This window comes from Borostomias antarcticus, assembly GCF_949987555.1.
Source record: "Borostomias antarcticus genome assembly, chromosome: 24".
NCBI lineage: Eukaryota > Metazoa > Chordata > Actinopteri > Stomiiformes > Stomiidae > Borostomias > Borostomias antarcticus.
Window position 1 is genome coordinate 1,237,501 of NC_140257.1, and position 22,500 is coordinate 1,260,000.

At 46.8% G+C, this 22,500-nt stretch overlaps 1 protein-coding gene across 1 annotated transcript in view; it reads left to right on the top strand.

Moving 5' to 3' along the window:
- camsap2b (calmodulin regulated spectrin-associated protein family, member 2b) overlaps positions 1-22,500 on the top strand; it is a gene marked incomplete at both ends in the record, with an annotated part of 190,165 nt that overhangs the window by 29,259 nt on the left and 138,406 nt on the right. Inside the window, 2 exons of the mRNA XM_084457876.1 lie at positions 11,381-11,557; positions 19,158-19,250. Coding sequence (XP_084314002.1) covers positions 11,381-11,557; positions 19,158-19,250 — 270 coding nt within the window. The remainder of the gene's footprint in view (positions 1-11,380; positions 11,558-19,157; positions 19,251-22,500) is intronic.

Genomic DNA, 22,500 nt, shown 5'->3' on the forward strand with positions numbered 1-22,500 from the left:
GGGAGAACTTGGGATGGTTGAACACCAGGCGAGCAGCAGCTTTCTGGACAAGTTCCAGAGGTTTAATGGCTGACGCTGGGGCGCGAGGAGGGAGTTGCAGTAGTCCAGGTGGGATATGACCAGGGCCTGGATGAGTACCTGCGCCGTTTCATCAGTGAGGAAAGGGCGAATCCTCTTGATGTTGTAGAGCATGAATCTGCAGGAGCGTGTGACGGATGTGACATGTGCGGAAAACAACAGTTGGTCATCCAGGGTCACACCCAGATTCCTCGCAGTCCGAGTCGGGGTCACCACTGTGTCTTCAAAGGTGATGGCCAGGTCCCAGTGCGGGCAGCCCTTCCCTGGGAGGAACAGCAGCTCAGTCTTTTCCAGATTGAGCTTGAGGTGATGTGTCGTCATCCACTCCGAGATGTCAGCCAAGCACCCAGCTATGCGTGTCTCCACGTATCAGAAGGGGGAAATGACAGGACCAGTTGGGTGTCATCGGCATAGCAGTGATAGGAGAAGCCATGAGAGCGAATGACAAGAGCCCAGAGATGTAGTGTAGAGGGAAAACAGGAGAGGACCCAGGACAGACCCTTGTGGAACCCCCGTAGTCAGACTACGTGGTTCCGACATCGACCCTCTCCATGTCACCTGGTAGGAGCGGTCCTCTGGCAGTCTTGAAAGCGGAGGGAAAGCATCCTGATACAAGAGATGCGTTGATCAGGTGGGTTAGGAAGGGAAGGAGTTCGGGTGCAACAGACTGAAAGAGAGTTGAGGGGCGTTTAGATGTTACAAGGTTGAGGGCCTCGTTGGGGGAGAGGGGAGAAAAGTGGGATAAGGTGGGGCGTGGAGAGGAGGGGGAGAGCGGAGAGGGGAGAGAGGGTGGGGGGGTGAGGTTTGTGCACGGAGGGTTGACCGGGGGAGGGGGGAAAGAGGATCTGATATTGTTAACTTTCTTGTCAAAGAAGTTGGAGAAATCATCAGGGAGAAGGGAGGAGTTGGGAGTAGGAGGTGGGGGCTGGAGTAGTGAAGAGAAGGTTTCAAAGAGTTTTTTAGGATTAGAAGCAGAGGTTAGGATTTTAGGAGGAGAAAGTGTAAAGAAGAGGAAATTAAGAAGGTCCTCTGGGAGCTTGCCTTTCCTCCATTTACGCTCAGCTATTCTCAGGCTCCGTCTATCAGTACGCACTGAGTCCGACAGCCATGGGGCAGGTGGAGTTGGGCGTGCTGGCCTGGAGGTGAGGGGACAGAGATTGTCCAGAGAAGAGGAAAGAGTAGAGAGGAGAAGATCAGTGGCAGTATCAGAGGGTAGGAGAGAGAAGCATTCAGGGGCGGGGAGGGCGGAGGTGACAGCAGTGGAAAGGTCAGTAGGAGAGAGCGAGCGGAGATGGCTACAGGCGTTAACCATGTGGATAGGAGGAGGAGTTACAGGGGAAGAGGGGATGGAGAGGGAGTAGGACATGAAATAGTGGTCAGAGGAGGGGAGTGACAGACAGGTTAGAGGTGGAACAGTGTCTAATGAAGATGAGATCCAGCTGGTTGCCGGCTTTGTGAGTAGGAGGAGAAGAAGAGAGGTGAAGATCGAAGGAGGAGAGGAAAGAGAGAAGAGGTTCCAATTTCTCACTCTGGATGTTGAAGTCGCCGAGAAGGATGAGTGCGTACCCATCATCAGGGAAGTGCGAGACTAGTGTATCAAGCTCCTCTAGGAATTCACCAAGAGGACCTGGTGGGCGATACACAACAGCAATGGTGAGCTTGATTGGATATGTGACAGAGACAGCATGGAATTCAAAAGAGGGCGGGGAGAACTGTGGAATAGAGAAGAGTGAGTATTTCCATGTTGGGGAAATGAGCAGGCCAGTACCACCACCTCGCCTCGCAGCTCTGGGAGTGTGGGAGAAAGAATACACATCTGACAGGGCTGCGGGTGTGGCAGTGTTCTCTGGTGTGATCCATGTCTCAGTGAGAGCAAGGAAGCTGAGGGAGAACAAGGATGCATAGCCTGAGATAAACTCAGCTTTGGGCACCGCCGACTGGCAATTCCAAAGTCCCCCTGTCACCACTTGCTCTCTGAGTTTAGACAGTAGGATAGATGAGGTTAGAGGGGTTACGGAGTCTGGGGGTGACCCAGTGTCTGCGTGACCCCCGGAGATGGAACACAACAGGAATAGGATGCAAACACATAATGGTCACAAAACAGGTACAGAAGTAAATTTAGACGTACTACTTTCCTGACACGGTCTTTCTTGACAAAGTCGCTCTTGAATAAGTCGCCCTAGCCTTCGGGCGCTCGCCGGAGGGAGATGTCGCCGTCTAGGGCAGCAGTGCTTAAGGCCTGTTTCTGCTGATTTCTAATCGTCTGCCAGGAGAGTAGGCCACTCCCTCAGGACACTCAACAGGGCAATTAGTCTATCTCAGGCAGAAACTAACTCTCACAATAGAATTGACTAACAAAGCAGCTTCACAACGACACTGACGACTTAGCACTATCTATTAGAGTAAGAAAATTATACTTAGTAGGTTCTAGTTCAGTCTGTAGATCCAAGTTCCTTCCAGAAGTTAAAGCAATCTGCTTAACACACACACACAGGCTCTCTGTTAACCTGTCTGTCCATTGTAGTGCTGCAACCCATGTTCTATAGTATGGCGTTGGTTAACTTGATCACCAGTGTGTCCTCCTAATACTACTTACACTGTGTGCAGCAAATATTACTGTTCAAAGTAGACCACAGACTGTTATTATTAACTGTAATCTAGTTGAGGATGCATCCAACTCACACTTGTCTTTTGGCATAAGCCTACGGTAGCATCAGCCTCCCACCACCCGACTGCACAGAAGTTTTGCATACTTTGCTAGCAAGGTCGGGAATTGTAAGCATTTCCCGGTTAATCCGACAATCCCCGACCTTGCAGCAGATGTGAGAAATACTAACCAACTAACCAACGCACATGTTTCTCCTACATTCCCCGCGAGGTCGGGGAATGTGCAGATTAACCAGGAAAAGCTCACATTCCCCGTTTTCTCATATTCACTGTAACATACGCGTATAAGGTGTTATAAGGTGTATACGTGTATGAGGTGTTTTCGGTGGCGTGTGTGTGCATTTGTCCGTCTTCTACTGTGGAGGGGTGTAGCATGGGCCAACTTAGTACCCATTGAATTTTGGAGCAGATCCAAATCACGGGGCGGATCCACAAAAACTACCAGACAGATTTTCATGAAACTTGTAGGAGGAGGGCATCATGGGGCACCTTGGTGATGAACGCTTGTGCTTCTCTATACACCTGTTACCCACACAGTCATGAGATCAGGGGTTTATTCCAGGGAGGGAGGCAAGATGCATTAACAGAGAACACTGGATGTTATAGAAGCGAATTATCCATTATATATTCGGCTATACTTTGCATATATTTACCAGGTAAATGTTTAGTTTTTTCAGACGGATTGGAGAGATCCCATGGGAACAAAATGTAGCCTACAGTAAATGTACAGTCTGTTTTGCAGATGAATTAGCTGTGTAAACTTTTACAGCCTACGTCAGCACAAGTATGCGCGCATTCTTGAAACAGTAGCAGGGGGAGACAGGCGAATTCAGAGCAAGGAACAGTAAAAAGCAGTATTTAAGTGCAAAGACTAGTATTTTATATACCATCAAGATGTCTGGCTGTTGCGTCTACGGGTGTACAAGTCGGAGCTCTAATGGATTCAAACTTTATTCGTTTCAAGAGGAAACTGGAGTCGTCGGTAAAACATCAAAACAAAAAGACTCCACATATTTCCCAGGGTGCCGGTGGCCGAGTGGATAGTGCGTCTGCCTTACATGCCGAAGGTTGTGAGTTCAAACCTTGGTGTGGAGAGTATTTTGTCACTGGATGTTACAGAAGCTATGTAAAAATGTGGTTACCTGGTGGTTCTATGTCAGTTATTGAATTTATGTGGTAGAGCCACCACCCATAAATAAACGAGCGTGGGTCATATTTGTTTATTAAAGACCCTTTTACAGCCTACGTATGCGCGCGCATTCTTGAAACAGTAACAGGGGGAGACAGGCGAATTCAGAGCAAGGAACAGTAAAGAGCAGTATTTTAGTGCAAAGAGTAGTATTTTATATACAGTACCATCAAGATGTCTGGCTGTTTCGTCTACAGGTGTACAAATCGGCGCTCTAGTGTATTCAAACTTTATTTGTTTCAAGAGGAAACCGGCCTTTTCAGAGGAACCGGAGTCGCCTCTGTTCCTAAGCCATTCTGGACTGAGGACATCATCAGAAATGCCTGTGCTTGCGGTGCCCATTTTATATCAGGTAAGTTATTTTGACTACCTTGTTTCACTGGAATGTCTGGCTGAAATGTAGAGTAATATCTGAAGTAAACAAAGAAGTAACCCAGAACCTGAACGCTAAGCTAAGTTCAGGAATTGAAGCCTAGCTAATGTTAACTAGTGCTAGCTAGCACACTAGCTAGTGTTAGCTAACTAACTCAAGGCCCGGGGAGTCGGAGATACACTGCACTTTTCTAAGGTTAGCTACTACAAGCTAGCTAGTTCTTGTCCTCAACCCTTGCTTCCCAACGCACGTAGCTAAACTATTCACAGCAAGCAAACTTGTTGTCATCTAAAGCTATGCTATGTCAGCTGACTGGGACTGTCTTGTGACTAGCTAACGTTGGATAGCTAATGTAGCTAAGCATATTGTGCCAGACAGCCAAAACAAGCATATATTTGACATTGCTGGCTAGAATAACCAGTGTTGTGAAATACGTTTAACAACTGGTCAGTTGATATGTTGCACAGCAATCGAGCAGGACAATATAATTAGGGCTAGGTTAGGTAGCTAGTAAAGTCATCTTGCCCAGCTGGTATGGTTATAGGCTCATTCCTATGGGATAGCTTAGTAGTTGGTTATTTAACAATGGGTTGACTAATCACTAGATCAATATTTTCAGTTGAGGATAGGACTACAACACCACCTGTGCTGTGGCACCAGGAATCTGCTCTGACCACTGTTTTTATTCACCACCATATCATGTTATTATGCAGATTAAATGTACTGTATGTCTACGCGACAAAAAAGGCTGGGAAAAAAAAGGTTTGGCGGGTACAATTCTGCATGTATGTAATTATGTCTTAACTTTAAAGTGAAGGGATTAAGAGAGGATGTTCTCCAGTAGGTATTAAGCAAATCGTAACGGATAACCTACAATTAGGATGGGATCTGCAAGTTAGGAATTTCTTGTAATATAGCTTCTGATCAGTATTTCTGTTCATTTATTGAGCTTTTTTATGTCTAGGTACCATAAAAGCAAGTGAACTACTTGATCGACGAAGGGATGGCCTCAAGCAAGGGCAGCAATGCAGTCATCAACTACGTTTCTTCAACAACTATGGAGTTGGAGAAACACATGTGGACCTTCATTGTGACAACTGCAGTGGACAAAACCAGAACCACTGTGTGCTGTGGTACTGTGCTTGGCAGACCATGCACAAGCTTCACCTGAAGCTGGACCTACACTTCCTGATTGCAGGCCACACCAAGTTTGCCCCTGACTGGTGCTTTGGCTTGATCAAGCAGCGCTATAGGAAGACCAGAGTGGACACTTTTACTGACATTGCTGGGGTGGTGAGAGACAACGCCCCCTGCCAACCAGCAGCTCAGAAGAAGAAGACTGTCCGTTTATAGTACTCTGGTTGTACTATACATAGGCCCTCACTCTCATTATAACAATGGCACACATGCCACCCCCTGGACCAACAAGTGAACACTTGACACCTTGCACATTGTCTGTACAATAGACAACTGACTCTGCACTACTGTATACAACTGTACAGTATACTTGACATGTTATATAATTGCACTGCAGTGCTGTATCATGGACACAGTCACAGCCATCCATGATCAGATGGGATAAGTAGATGAGCGTGATACTGATAGTGGCTAGTTTGCCAGTAAATTAAACTGATCAGCACTGATACTGAGGACAAGCAAAGACAAGAATTCCAATGTACCTGTTCGCTATGCATATTGTTGCTATTGTATGTACCTTTACAACTTATGTTTGCATCACTGGATGTTAAAGAAGCTATGTAAAAATGCGGTTACCTGGTGGTACTATGTCAGGTTCTTTGCCTGCAACGTGTACCGGTGATGGACTGCATTTACAGTTTTCGGCCTGGGGAGGGCAGCAACAGGCTTAGATGGACTGTGTTCCTTGTTAGGGCCTGAGCCCTGGCGGTGCGAGGCCCTATTGAAATTGTACGGATTCTTCTTCTTCTCCTTCTACCTTCTTCTTCTCCCCAAACAATTGCCTTTTTGGCGGCTTAAACATCGATGAAAATGGATGAAACTTTGCAGATATGTCAGTCCCGGTGAAAAATTTGATATTTCATGGGTGAAGGAAATGGGCGTGGTAAAAGGGCCCCCTGGAAAATGTAAAATGGCAAGCCTAACCTTTCAGTTTGATGTAGGCGAATGAAATTCGGTGGACATATGTAGTTCATCGAGACGCACTTAAATGTCTCTTGGAGCTATACCCAACATCCAACAGGAAGTCAGCCATTTTGCTCTTAACCCTCTTGGCGCCAGGTTTTTTTTTTTTTAAACAATATTTTTACATCTAAATTTCAAAAGAGTGTGGCTTCAGAGTGGTTAGAGATAGAGACTCACTGTAAATGAGACAAATGTTGAGAATGATCCAAAGTTTATGTTGGGTCTAAATTTATCCAACTAATTTGCATATTATGATGTCATAGGGTGGCGGCCAACTTGAATTATGCCATTTTTAAAGGAAATATGGGATATTTTGAATCAATTTGAACTTATTTCAACAAATTTCCCCACCTCTGTCCATTTGTTATGTTATCCAAATATCAAATGAACAAGAAAACAGTAAATGGTAAGCCAACAGTAGTAAACAAACTAATTACTAGGCCACATAGTAGCATCACTCACGTAAACAGAAGGCGTCTCTTAGCCGCAGAGGCCTGTGTACCTATCTATCCAGTGTACCTATCTATCCAAGTGACACTGTTTAGTTTTTCAGAGTGTGGTACCTCTCATTGCAAGGCACAGCACACAGAGCCACCCCACACTGGCCCTGCTGTCCCCTCTCAACATAGGCCTACTCATCATTGTTTACAAAATGCAGAAATTACGGGATGATTTCAAATCTGTTCCTAGATCACTTTGCCAAATCCAGGTGTAAAAGTTGGTCAAAACTGTGCCCAGTAGTCCTCAATCTCTGATTTCTCTACCAGCCCCATGGACAAATATCATCCAAAACTTGCTCACAATTGAACCTTATGGCAGCCATTTGGCGTTTTTCCAACGCAGTAATCTACTCAATTCTGCTGACTCGCTCTCTCAATAACTCTGCTCCGCTCCGCTCAACCCACAACTGAATGAACAGTCATCGTGTGTATTTATAGTAAACGTGAGAGGACAAAAACATATCTGTAAATATACTGTGCTTACTCTAACTGTACAAAATCATTGTTTTGATTGGTCATAAATTGTGCGCGCGTGATTCATTTGCAGGCTGCTCTTCCTCCGAGCGGCCACGGTGTCTGAGCTGGAAACATGACGCTATCTAGTCAGACTGGCCGAGTGTCATGGAGAGGAGACTTACCCTCAGCTCTGGTGAAATCGGTTGTAACGTGAACCACGGAATGCGCAGGGCTTTGTCATCTCAATCATTCCCAAATGACCAGGAAAAGTCGCTAGATTTGTCGAGATTATTTTGTTGTACGTGGGATGTCTTATTTGTACAAACACGACGCAAAATCTCAACTTTAGATGGTAGGCTATCTTGCAATCGAACTCTCCATCCTGGTATTTTCGAGTAGTTGTAGATCCCCATCCACAGGGATAGACAAAGTAGGCTACTGCACCAGGCAAAACAACCTATCCCCATAGTTTACAACTTTGTGGTTGTACGTAAATACGGAAGTCGGCCACAGACATGGATAAACCGAAGCTTGCCAGATAGCGCAATTTGTCTACTTTTACAGGTAAAAAACCGCTTGTCTCTAGGTCAAACTATTTCAGAAATATGCCGTCCTAAAGAACATATGGTATTGAGGAGCGCTAGCGCGCCCCGTGTATAAAATAGGGAACTCGTAATGAGATTTTCTCAAATATATTGCATTGGAAGATGGTGTCATACTGAATCGAGAGCAAAGTAATACATGTCTGCCATCTAGTGGTGGCGGGAAAATCGAGGTTTCAGCGTGTAAATATCATAAAATCACTGTTTTACTCAGTAACGCAGCTTGTCGCAGAAATGCGACTTTGGCGCCAAGAGGGTTAATGTGCTATTTTTCCCTTGTTTTTAGCATTTCCATGCCTCGTACTTCAACAAACTTCTCCTACAGATTTCATCCGATCAACTTCATATTCGGTCAGCTTCATCTTAAGACCTTTGTGATCAAAAGTTATTAAAAAAAAGACGTTTTCACCGACCACCCTTGCCGTGGCGCCCCGCCAAAGTTTGACATTTCGCCATAAAACATGAAGTCCTCATAACTCCTCCATACATTATCCAATTTGTCCGATATATCTCACGCTTCATAAAGGTTCTGTACACATCTATCTGTCAGTATTGCGTCATACTTATAGCGCCACCTTTTGGTGAAACAGGAAGTCCTCATAACTCCTACATACATTATCCGATTTGCACCAAGTTGCTGATGATTCATGAAGGTCGCATTCTGAACACATCTATGTTTCGGTATTGAGTCACACTTACAGCGCCACCTACTGGTGAAACAGGAAGTACTCATAACTCCTACATACGTTATCCGATTTACTCCAAATTGCTTGTGCTTGATGAAGACTGCATCGTGGACACATCTGTAAGTCAGTATTGCGTCATACTTATAGCGCCACCTTTTGGTGAAACAGGAAGTCCTCATAACTCCTACATACATTATCCGATTTGCACCAAGTTGCTGATGATTCATGAAGGTCGCATTCTGAACACTTCTATGCGTCGGTATTGAGTCACACTTACAGCGCAACCTACTGGTGAAACAGGAAGTCCTCATAACTCCTACATACATTGTCCGATTTACACAACATTTCTCACGCTTCATCAAGGTACCGTTCTGAACACATCTATGCATCGGTATTGAGTCACGCTTAGAGCGCCACCTACTGGCGACAGGAAATTTCTCTCAGTGCTGGACACCGAAATAGCACACCCTTTCACGGCTGCGCACCCCAACACCCGTGGGGTGCGAGGGCCCGCTAAATGCTGCTCGCAGCCCTAGTTTAGTTTTGATTCCTAGGACAATGAAGAACTATCAACACTACAAACGAATTCTGAAGATTTTTTCCAGATGTAATCTTCAAAACAACACTGCCTATAGGCCTGCTTTTTTTTTTTTTTTTTTTTTAACTTCTATGCACATTTACATGTGCATGACATGCCTCTCCTCTTTACAAAGATGGTCACAACCACAACATGTCCTCAGAGCATATGCAAAATAACACCTTATGGCTACTTTTGATGTGTACTGTATGTCTATGTTTAATAAAGCATTTCAGAAAAGTTTCAATTAAGACTTGAATATAACCTATTCTGTTGAGAACTATGTTTACAATTGTTCATTCATGATATTATTATGATTGGCCTTTCAAGTCTGCCTACACTAGGTTACTTAGCTAAGAACCATTTTAATTACAATTTACTTCTAAGGGTGAATACTTAACTGGACTTTCATATGTTCATATCAATATAATATCAAGATCCTATATATATATATATATATATATATATATATATATATAGTAAAAAGAGGCCTTAACTATTAACAAACAACATTGCTACCTGCTGACTCAATCAAGTAGATGTCCAGATAAGCCACTGTGTCTTGGTCTACTTATTCACCACCTAAAGGGAAGTGCAAACAGCAGGTAATGACTTTTATCCAGAAACAGAAGTTGAACCAATTACAGAAAAATAGGTAACGTTATAGGAATCATTTGTGTAACTGCTTTAGCCACTGACCGCTACCATTAATGTTATGGAAGCTTCTGCTAGTTGTTGTGAGTTCATGAGCTAACTGGCTATCCCGCTCTTATTGTGCTGGATTAGCATTGGAAGCATTGGAACTGATGTGTCCAGGCGACACGACCTATCTTAATTTATCACACATTATTTCATGTCATTTCAATTCACAGCTATTTCAGTGGCATGACTAGCTTCTGTCCTACCAGTCCTGAACAGAAACAAGCCAGCCACGCACATAAGCCAGACTGGACCTGGCCTGGTTTTTGGAAACCTTTCATTGAGACAGACGGTGGACTTTACTAAACATTCCCAACAGATGTTTATATGAGATGACATCACAGAGACGCGGTTTCTCCCATGAGCACCAAGTACCTCAGAGGTCGACGTTCAATGAGGGCGTTTTACACACGCATGCACACACACACACACACGCTTCTTAAAAGGACATTAAAGATGTCTGTCTGGCTGGCTGGTCAACTAAGCGACTTGGCTCTCCGGTCAGTCCAAACTGCTGCCAGCTGGCGGAGTCTCTCTCCTGGGGAATGCAGGCAGGGTGAGGCCCACTCTAGAGTCTCTCTCCTGGGGAATGCAGGCAGGGTGAGGCCCACTCTAGAGGAGAGATGGAACCAGAACCTGATAAAGACAAACTGTTTCTATCTGGTCCCACCTGTGCTTGATTGGCTGTTCCTGGAACCATGGAGCCGATGGCTTCATCCCAGAATCATCCACCAACACGCCCGATGGCTTCATCCCAGAAACATCCACCAACACGCCAAGCCAAGTCTTCTGAGACCATTCTACTGCCAGTTTGTTTTTTGGCGTTTCTCTGCATTATTGACTCGGGAGTCACATTTCTCTTATCTCCTCATATCATGGAGGACTTGACTTTTGAGTGTTGGGTCTGGGTACACACTCACACATAGCCTAGATAATACCAGGGGTCGACCTTCTAGAAAGACAGGAAGAGGAGGGGTCTCAGTGTGACCTGGTAGGAACCAGACAGGAAAGGGCAGGAGAAGGTCACGCTTTGTACCACGGTGTTAAACAAACATACTATTTTGCTCTCTCTCTCTCTCAGATCCCTCTCTCTCTCTCCATCTCTCTCTCTCTCTCACACACACACACACACACACACACACACACACACACACAAACAGACAGACACACACAGCTGTTATTAAGAGCTCATGTGCTTATTGGAACACTTTGTCTGCTGTGGCCAGGCCCAGACAAACACCTGTGTCCATGTCCATGTACATGTTACAACGTTAAACAGCTGATTTTCAGCTTATATGTACTTTGTGAGGATCTGTTCTAGCACCTGTAATAGGGAGCTAGTGTTCTCTGTGAGGGTCCACTCTAAACCCTTGCTGTGTGTGTGTCCGAGCAGGGCTCCCACCTGGCTCTGATTGACACCCTGATGATGGCGTACACGGTGGAGATGGTGAGCGTGGAGAGGGTCATGGCGTGCGTTGTCAGGTACTCCTCCCCTGACCCCGCCCACAACGACGGACACCTGCAGGAGCCCTACGACTCTGAGGACGCTGTCACCACCTGGATCAACAAGGTACAAACACAGTAAAGAAACAACCACATCTCTCTCTCTCTCTCTCTCTCTCTTTATCTCTCCCCCCCTCTCTCTCTCTCTCTTCCCCCCCTCTCTCTCTCTCTTCCCCCCCTCTCTCTCCCCCCCCCCCTCTCTCTCTCTCTCTCTTTATCTCTCCCCCCCTCTCTCTCTCTCTCTCTCTCTCTTTATCTCTCCCCCCCTCTCTCTCTCTCTCTTCCCCCCCTCTCTCTCTCTCTCTCTCTCTTTATCTCCCCCCCCCCTCTCTCTCTCTCTCTCTTTATCTCTCTCTCTCTTTCTCTCGCTTTCTCTCGCTGTCTCTCTTTTATTACTTGTGGAGGGTTCTGTCTAATACCTGGTGTCAGATGCAGGTTTTATCTGTCACCTGTAGAGTGCAGTGTTCCATCACAGTGAGATGTTGCTGCTGGCTCTGTGATGTGCTCATTACAGATAATTACTAATACACAATTTACAAATTACACAAAATAAATACAAATGTAATATAAGGATAAAGATACTAGTATGGATGGATTATATGTACATGCTATAAATATGTGGAGCCGACAAAGTGGAGCTGACAACGGCTGCAGATTTGGTCTGCGCCATCTTTGTCTTGCCTGGTTCGTCTGTCTTATCTGGTGTGGTAGAATATCCCGCTCCGCTGTTCCATCCTGTCAGAACACACAGCCTCCCCCTCCCATCATGGCCGCACGGCAACATGGGATTTCTGAGAGAGATCCAGTTAGAATGAACTTGATTTGATTTTGCTTCCACGGTATTAGGAAGGTAAACCCAGACCAGACTCAAACTGTACTTTATTTGATTTATTTAACCTTAATAACCAGATAAGTCCGTTGAGATCCAGTTCTCATTAAACCTGGTGACCTTGCTCACATACACGGTCAGCACTGAGTTAGGATGGCTCTAGATGGCTAAAGGTGGCTCTAGGTGGCTCAAGAATGGCTCCAGATGCGTCATAATGCCACTTCATTGCATCTTTCTTACTCCTAGCATCGGCACCGTGCTGCACTCCCACTGGCGCCACAGTCAGTAATGTCTCCCCAGCAACAGGAGTGCTCTGTGTTTTTGGTTCCCAGCTGAGTTTGTTGACATTCCTCTCCAGCAGAAGCTCATGTGCTTCCTACCCTCTGCTGCAGGCCAAGGACACACGCGCATGCCTGCGCACACGTGCACACACACACACACACACACACACACACACACTCATACACACATACTCATATACAGTACTTTATCAGCAGCACTGAAAAGTGCACACTCATGCTTTCCACATGCTTTCAACAAGCATGTCAACTTTGACTGACAGGAATACCTGCACACACACACACACACACACACACACACACACACACACATGCGCACACACTGTCATTGTTGTCCTAGCTGTCCTTTGAAGCTAGTGGGTAAGCAACAAGGAAAACATTGAATGACAAGTCTTTTTTATTTTCTCCATTAGACTTAGTTTCTATTTTTAAACTCTTTTAAGTTGAAAGCAGGTCTGAGGGGTGGAGTTTATATTGTGACCTTTTATTGGGTTAGAGGAGGAGGCGTGTTTATCTGGGGAGGTTGGGGCACCAGTACACTACAGCAGACAGAGCAGGGAAAACGCTGCTGGTCTTTGATGTCGATTTTTGATTGTTCACATTCTCTCTCTCTCTCTCTCTCAATTTTCAATTCAATTCAATGAGCTTTATTGGCATGAAAGAACAAGGTTTGTAGCACCCAATAATGTAATAATTAACTGATAATGTCATAACGCCTGATAATGTAATAACTTAACCAATAATGTAATACATTTCCTGACTGATAATGTAATACCATTTTCTCTGATAATCATCATCATCATCATCTTCATCCGCTTATCCAGGGTCGGGTCGCGGAGGCAGCAGCTCCAGCAGGGGGCCCCAGACATCCCTTTCCCTAGCAGCATCAACCAGCTCTGCCTGGGGAATCTTTAGCCGCTCACAGGCCAGTGCGGAGATGTAGTCCCGCCACCTGGTCCTAGGTCTACCCCGCGGCCTCCTCCCAGCCGGACACGCCTGGAACACCTCCCTAGGGAGGCGCCCAGGAGGCATCCTCATTAGATGCCCGAACCACCTCAACTGGCTCCTTTCGACGCAAAGGAGCAGCGGCTCTACTCCGAGTCTCTCCCGGATGACTGAACTTCTCACCTGATCTCTCAGGGAGACCCCAGCCACCCTCCGGAGAAAACTCATTTCGGCCGCTTGTATCCGTGATCTCGTTCTTTCGGTCATGACCCATCCTTCATGACCATAGGTGAGGGTGGGGACGAAGATAGACCGGTAGATCGAGAGCTTTGCCTTTTGGCTCAGCTCTCTTTTCGTCACAACAGTGCGGTATAGCGACTGCAGAACCGCACCAGCTGCTCCGATTCTCCGGCCAAACTCCCTCTCCATGGTTCCCTCACTCGTGAACAAGACCCCCAGATACTTGAACTCCTTCACTTGGGGTAAGGACTCATTTCCTACTCAGAGCGGACAGGCCACCGGTTTCCTGCTGAGAACCATGGCCTCAGATTTAGAAGTGCTTATTCTCATCCCAGCCGCTTCACACTCAGTTGCGAACCTATCCAGAGAGTGCTGGAGGTCGCAGGCAGCTCATGCCATCAGGACCACATCATCTGCAAAAAGCAGTGACGTGATCCCCAGCTCACCGAACTGCAAACCCACCTCCCCCCGGCTACGCCTCGATATCCTGTCCATGAAAATCACAAACAGGATTGGTGACAAAGCGCAGCCCTGGCGGAGGCCAACACCCACCGGAAAGGCAGACGACTTACTGCCGAGGACCCGGACACAGCTCTCGCTCTGGGTGTACAGGGATTGGATGGCCCTAAGTAGGGACCCCCTCACCCCATACTCCCGCATAACCCTCCACAAGACCTCTCGGGGGACCCGGTCGTAAGCCTTCTCCAAGTCCACAAAACACATGTAGACAGGTTGGGCAAACTCCCAAGCCCCCTCCAAGATCCTTGCGAGAGTGAAGAGCTGGTCGGTAGTTCCACGACCAGGACGAAATCCGCATTGTTCCTCTTCGATCTGAGGTTCGACTATCGGCCGGACCCTCCTTTCCAGCACCTTGGAGTAAACTTTCCCTGGGAGGCTGAGTAATGTGATGCCTCTATAATTCGCACACACCCTCTGGTCCCCTTTTTTGAATATTGGGACCACCACCCCAGTCTGCCACTCCTTCGGCACTGACCCAGACTTCCACGCAGTGTTACAGAGGCGTGTCAACCAAGACAGCCCCTCTACACCCAGCGCCTTCAGCATTTCTGGACGGATCTCATCAGTCCCTGGGGCTCTGCCACTGTGGAGTTGTTTGACTACCTCAGTGACCTCCTCCAAGGACATTGACGACCCCCCATCATCTTCCGGCTCTGCCTCGATCGTAGAGGGTGGATTAGTCGGGTTCAGGAGTTCCTCAAAGTGCTCCTTCCAACGCTCAACAACCTCCTCAGTTGAGGTCAGCAGTGTCCCCTCCTTGCTGTATACAGCTTGGATGGTCCCCCGCTTTCCCTTCCTGAGGTGTCTGATGGTCTTCCAGAAACACTTTGGTGCCGACCGAAAGTCCTTCTCCATGGTTTCTCCGAACTCCTCCCACACCCGCTGCTTTGCCTTGGTCACGGCCGAAGCCGCAGCCCTCCGGGCCAGTCGATACCCTGCAACTGTTTCTGGGGTCTCCCGGGCTAACATAACCCGGAAGGCCTCCTTCTTCAGTCGGACGGCTTCCCTCACCACCGCTGTCCACCACGGTGTCCGAGGGTTACCGCCCCTTGAGGTACCTATGGCCCTCAGGCCACAGCTCCCAGCCGCAGCTTCAGCAATGGAGGCTTTGAACACCGACCACTCATGCTCGATGTCCCCAACCTCCACAGGGATGCCTGAGAAGCTCCGCCGGAGGTGGCAATTGAAATCTCTCCGGACAGGCTCTTCCTCCAGACGTTCCCAGTTCACCCTCACTACACGCTTGGGTTTTCCAGGTCTGTCCAGAAGTTTCCCCCGCCATCGAAACCAGCTCACCACCAGATGGTGATCAGTGGACAGCTCTGCCCCTCTCTTTACCCGAGTGTCCAAAACGCATGGCCTCAGATCAGATGATACGATAACGAAATCGATCATCGACCTTCGGCCTAAGGTGTTCTGATGCCAGGTGTACTTGTGGGCATCCTTGTGTTCGAACATGGTGTTTGTTATGGACAAACCGTGACTAGCACAGAAGTCCAACAACAAAACACCACTCGGGTTCAGATCGTGGTGGCCATGCCTCCCAATCACGCCCCTCCAAGTTTCTCCATCATTGCCTACGTGTGCATTGAAGTCCCCCAGTAGGACACTGGAGTCCCCTGCAGGAGCCCCCAAAAGGACTCCACTCAGGGTCTGCAGGAAGGCTGAGTACTCTGAACTGCTGTTCGGTGCATAAGCACAAACCACAGTCAGAGTCCCCCCCCCCACAGTCCTAAGGCGCAGGGAGGCGACCCTCTCGTCCACTGGGGTGAACTCCAGCACAGAGGCGCTCAGCTGGGGGCTAGCTAGTATAGCCACACCTGCCTTACGCCTCATACCGTGAGCAACTCCGGAGAAGAACAGGGTCCAACCCCTATCCAGGAGTTTGGTTCCGGCGCCGGTGCTGTGCGTGGAGGTTAGCCCCACCAGGTGTAATTGGTATCGCTCCACCTCCCTCACAAGCTCCGGCTCCTTCCCCCCCAGCGAGGTCACGTTCCATGTCCCCAGAGCCAGCCTTTGCCGCCCGGGTCCGGTCCGTCGGTGTCCCCCGCTTTCACCGCCACCTAGTTGGCAGCGCACCCGACCCCGACAATTCCTCCCGCGGGTGGTGGGTCCACGGGACGATGGAGGAGGAGATGGTGCTTCCACGTTGCTTATTCGGGCTGGGCCCGGCCGGGCTCCGTGGTAAGCCCGGCCACCAGGCGCTCGCATGCGGGCCCTCCGTCTGGGCCTGGCTCCAGACGAGGGCCCCGGGCTTCCTCCGGGCCGGGTCTCTCTTCCTTTAGGTTGTAATTTCATCCGGGTTTTTTGCCTGTAACCCCAGGTAGGGGGGCTAGGGGGTACTACCACTTGCCCAAGGTGGACCCCCAGACTAGTGGAGGGAAGGAGGCGTCTTACTTCTCCATTCTAGTTTTGCAACTAGCCACTGCCACATTCTCTGTTCTCTCTCTCTTATTCTCTGATAATGTAATACCTTATTACATTATTGGTCAAGTTATTACATTATCAGGTGGGTCTTTTTTTTTCTCCAAAACTGGTAATGTAATACTTGACTGATAATGTCATAATCTAAAAAAGTGAATGAATAATACTGTTAGGGTACTTTGTGGTATACTTTGGCATACTTTGTGGTACTTATGGTATACTTTGGTGTGTCTTATGATACTTCGCAGTATACTTTGGGATGCTTTGAGGTAGAGGTCTTCTCGGGTCTAAAATGTGGACCCGAAACCGAGATGGACCCGAGACATTCGTTCCGAGATCCGACTAAATCCGATCATTTTTTAACATATGTATACCGGACCCGATTTTGTCTGAGAGCAGGAGTAGGACAGAGACCCGAGACCCGAGTTGGATCGGGTATTTTACGGATCCGACAGGCAGTAGTAGCAGTAGCATTAATCTCTTAGGCTGTCACGGCTGTTGGCTTGCATGCTGTGTTGCATCACAGTTGGATGGAATTGCGATTTATCCTCTCAATCTCGTCAGGATCTGTTTTGTCAGGCTGTGATGTGGCAGCATGGAAATTAAACGCCTGTAAATAAATAAGGCTACACAAAGCTGCCGCTAGGTTTAACCTCTTTATATTCATTTTCTTTCAGCTTATTTTTCACAAGGTAGGCTACTGGTGGTGGCTGCCGTGTCTCCGCTCGCGTCGCGGCCTCACTGAATTCGCGTCATGCGTTTCTCTCGGGTATTACGCATAATGACAAACAGACCCGGGACCCGAGGTAATAGAAGGATCCACCCGAACCCAATTGAACATAATAAAAGCGTGGAAATGTGGAACTGGACCCGTACGGGTCTCGGGTCCGGTTCGGGTCCTCTCGGATTTACCCGACCCGTGAAGACCTCTACTAGGTACTTTGTGGTATACTTTGGGGTATTCTGTGGTATACTTTGCAGTACTTTGTGGTATAATTTGGGATACACAGCAAATACTTTGCAGTAATCTGCAGTATACTTTGGGGTACTTTGAGGTACTTTGATATTTTGCAGTAGTTTGCAGTAAACGTTGGGGTACTTTGCAATACTTTGCGGTACTTTGCGGAATACTTTGAGGTACTTTGTGGTGTGATTTGGAGTACTTTGCGGTACTTAGTGGTATACTTTGGCGTACTTTGTGGTACTTTGCAGTATACTTTGCGTTATACTTTGGGGTACTTTGTAGTACTTTGTGGTATACATTGAGGTACTTACCCATACTTTTCAGTAATGTGTGGTAATTTGTCGTACTCCATATACTGTGGTATATGGAGGTACTTTGCAGTATGCTTTGGGGTACTTTGTGGTACTTTGTGGTATACTTTGTGCAGTACTTTGTGGTATACTTTGGGGTACACAGCAATACTTTGCAGTACTCTGCAGTATACATTGGGGTACTTTGAGGTACTTTGATATTTTGCGGGGGTTTGCAGTAAACGTTGGGGTACTTTGCAATACTTTGCGATACTGTTCGGAATACTTTGAGGTACTTTGTGGTGTGCTTTCGAGTACTTTGCGGTACTTAGTGGTATACTTTGGGGTACTTTGTGGTGCTTTGCAGTACTTTGCAGTATACTTTGGGTACTTTGCTTTATACTTTGTGTATACTGCAGAGTACTGCAAAGTATTGCTGTGTACCCCAAAGTACACCACAAAGTACTGCAAAGTATATCACAGAGTACCCCAAAGTATAACACAAAGTACCTCAAAGCACCCCAAAGTATACTGCAAAGTATCATAACACACACCAAAGTATACCACAAGTACCACAAAGTATACCAAAAAGTACCCTAACAGTATTATTAATTTGCTTTTTAAGATTATTACATTATCAGTCAAGTATTACATTACAAGTTTTGAAAAAAAAGACCCACCTGATAATGTAATAACTTGACCAATAATGTAATAAGGTATTACATTATCAGAAAAATGGTATTACATTATCAGTCAGGACATTTTATTACATTATTGGTCAAGTTATTACATTATCATTGAGTTAAGCCAAACTTTTATTACATTATCAGGCGTTATAACATTATCAGTTAATTATTACATTATCAGCTGCTACAAGGTTCATTTTTGCCAAAGCAAAGTCTTATACATAAATAAATAAATAAATAAATAAATAAAATAAAAATTAACTCAAGAAAAGAAAAATAAACAAATAAATAATTAAATAAAGGAAATAAAAAGTATAAGCTAAAAGGTGAATATGAAGGTGAAGGTGTTGTCTCCGACAGTGCTGCGTGTTCAGCTCCCATACCCAGACCCAGCCCTGCGGAGGGAGTATCAGTAGTTATGTGCATGTAATGATGACATTCATCAACATGAATCTCTCTCTCTCTCTCTAGGTGAATGGTCACTTTAGGGCTATTCTTGTTGAGGAGCAGAAGGTGAGAGAGAGGTCATGTCCACCAGAGACCCCCACTGCCACAACACCGAAAGTGAGTACACACACACACAAACACACACGCACACACAAACACACACACACACACACACACACACACACACACAAACACACACACACACACACACACACACACAATGCTAACTCTCTGACTTGCCTTCTCCCTCATTACCCTGCTGTCACAGTCTAGACGGGGTCTCCCATGCCAAGTAGCAAGGCTCAGCCCTCGTCTCTCAGCCAGACTCATGCAAATGGAGACAATCAGAATCTCTCTCTGTCTCAAATTCAAATTCAAATGAGCTTTATTGGCACGATAGGTGAAAATAACCCACATTGCCAAAGCAGTACATAAAATCAACATTCAGAAAATCAACATTCAGAAAATCAACATTCAGAAAATCAACATTCAGATTATGTATAAATAAATAAATCAAAAGTGAGTGTGAGGGTGTGTTATCTCTGACAGTGAGGGGTCTGGGTTGCTGCGTGTTCAGCTCCCGTACCCAGACCCAGCCCCGCGGAGTGAGTATCAGTGATTATGTGATAGTAATTACGTGTTTGTGTATAAAAACATAACATACACAACAAAACATGAAGCTATATATCAACAATGCAATCAAAAGCATTTAACAATAGTTCAATTCATAATATAATAACATGGGGAGCTGGCAATATCCTTCAGATGTAATCACTCTGAGATGTTTGCTATACAGTAGAACTTGTTTCCCTTAATGTATGGCAACAGTCAACATATTTAGCAGCTAATAATGCACACTGACTTTTCTCTCCACATAAATATGTCAGTTTCTCAGGATCAGGGAGGTGAATAAACTCAGGATATATATTATTTATTTGATCAAAGAAAATCTCTCTTAAATGTTTATATTTCTCACATTATAATAAGAAGTGAGATTCTGTTTCAACATCTCCCTGATGACAAAGTGAACACAGCCTGGCCTCCTTGGGTAGCCAGTACTGCCTGTGTGGCCTGGTTCTATGGCCAGGCTGTGTTCCCACAGTCTGGACCTGGTTCTATGGCCAGGCTGTGTCCCCTCAGTCTGGACCTGGTTCTATGGCCAGGCTGTGTCCCCTCAGTCTGGACCCTGGTTCTATGGCCAGGCTGTGTCCCCTCAGTCTGGACCCTGGTTCTATGGCCAGGCTGTGTCCCCTCAGTCTGGACCTGGTTCTATGGCCAGGCTGTGTCCCCTCAGTCTGGACCCTGGTTCTTTGGCCAGGCTGTGTCCTCAGTCTGGACCCTGGTTCTATGGCCAGGCTGTGTCCCCTCAGTCTGGACCTGGTTCTATGGCCAGGCTGTGTCCTCAGTCTGGACCCTGGTCCTATGGCCAGGCTGTGTCCCCTCAGTCTGGACCCTGGTTCTATGGCCAGGCTGTGTCCCCTCAGTCTGGACCCTGGTTCTATGGCCAGGCTGTGTCCCCTCAGTCTGGACCTGGTCAACGTTTTCCACAGTCTTCTATCAGTCACTGAAGTCAAGTATCCTGCTACCGTGTACTCTCTGTTTAGGGTCAAATAGAAATCTAACTTACTTTGTGATTTGGTGGTTTCATGCCAATATTTGATATCCTTTTCTTTTTGTTTTGAGGTTATTTGGTTGGGCCAGGTTGATGATTGAAGCCCTGGGGTTTGTGGGCAGAGGTTCAGGATCAGCTGGCAGAGGGGACTCTTGTCTGTGCTCAACTCTTGGGACTGAGGGCTTTGTAATGGGAGGCGTGGGGGTCACTTGATTGGAGATGTTTGTAGAATTTGATGGCTCTCTTTTGAATTTTTATTATTAAAGAGTATTGACCAAGTTCAGCCCTGCATGCATTATTGTCTGTGTGTATGGATTCCAAGTATGTTTTTGCATGCAAGGCTTCCAGTGGATGTTTTTCCCATTTTGATAAATTCTGTCTGGTAAGTGGGCCCCACACTTCACTGCCATATAATATTATTGGTTCTATTACTGAATTTAGAATTTTGAGCCACGTTCTAATTGGGATGTTAATTGGAATTGTTCTTTTGATGGCGTAGAAAGCCCTTCTTGTCTTCTCTCTGAGTGCATTCACAGCCATGACAACATGTCCAGTGGAATTGATAATCAAGCCTAAATATGTGTAATGTTCAATTCATGTGTTTCCTAATGTGAATTCATTTTTCTGAGAATTAGATCGTTTTTGAAAGGTCAGTATTTCTTTTTCATATTTATAGTTAGTGCCCATGTGTGGCTGAACTTGTGGAGGATGTCCAGGCTCTGCTGCAAGCCCTCTGTGGAGGGAGACAGGAGGACCAGGTCATCTGTGGAGGGTGACAGGACCAGGTCATCTGTGGAGGGAGACAGGACCAGGTCATCTGTGGAGGGAGACAGGACCAGGTCATCTGTGGAGGGAGACAGGACCAGGTCATCTGTGGAGGGAGACAGGACCAGGTCATCTGTGGAGGGAGACAGGACCAGGTCATCTGTGGAGGGAGACAGGACCAGGTCATCTGTGGAGGGAGACAGGACCAGGTCATCTGTGGAGGGAGACAGGACCAGGTCATCTGTGGAGGGAGACAGGACCAGGTCATCTGTGGAGGGAGACAGGAGGAGGAGGACCAGGTCATCTGTGGAGGGAGACAGGACCAGGTCATCTGTGGAGGGAGACAGGACCAGGTCATCTGTGGAGGGAGACAGGACCAGGTCATCTGTGGAGGGAGACAGGACCAGGTCATCTGTGGAGGGAGACAGGACCAGGTCATCTGTGGAGGGAGACAGGAGGAGGAGGACCAGGTCATCTGTGGAGGGAGACAGGAGGACCAGGTCATCTGTGGAGGGAGACAGGACCAGGTCATCTGTGGAGGGGGACAGGAGGACCAGGTCATCTCAAACTTCAGGCTCTTGACCTCAGTGACCTGCAGGGTCACACCCGGGGCTGTGGATTTCTGCAGTAGTTCTGCAAATGTATTTATATAAATGTTGAAGAGGGTGGGGCTCATACTGCAATTATATATTGTATCTCTCTGTCTCTCTCTCTCTCTCTCTCTGTCTCTCTCTGTCTCTCTCTGTCTCTCTTTCTCTCTCTCTCTCTCTGTCTTTCTGTCTCTCTCTCTGTGTCTCTCTGTGTCTCTGTCTCTCTCTGTCTCTCTCTCTCTGTCTCTCTCTCTCTGTCTCTCTCTCTCTCTATCTGTCTCTCTTTCTCTCTGTCTCCCTCTCTCTCTCTGTCTTTCTGTCTCTCTCTGTGTCTCTCTGTCTCTCTCTGTCTCTCTCTATGTCTCTGTCTCTCTCTCTCTGTCTCTCTCTCTCTCTCTCT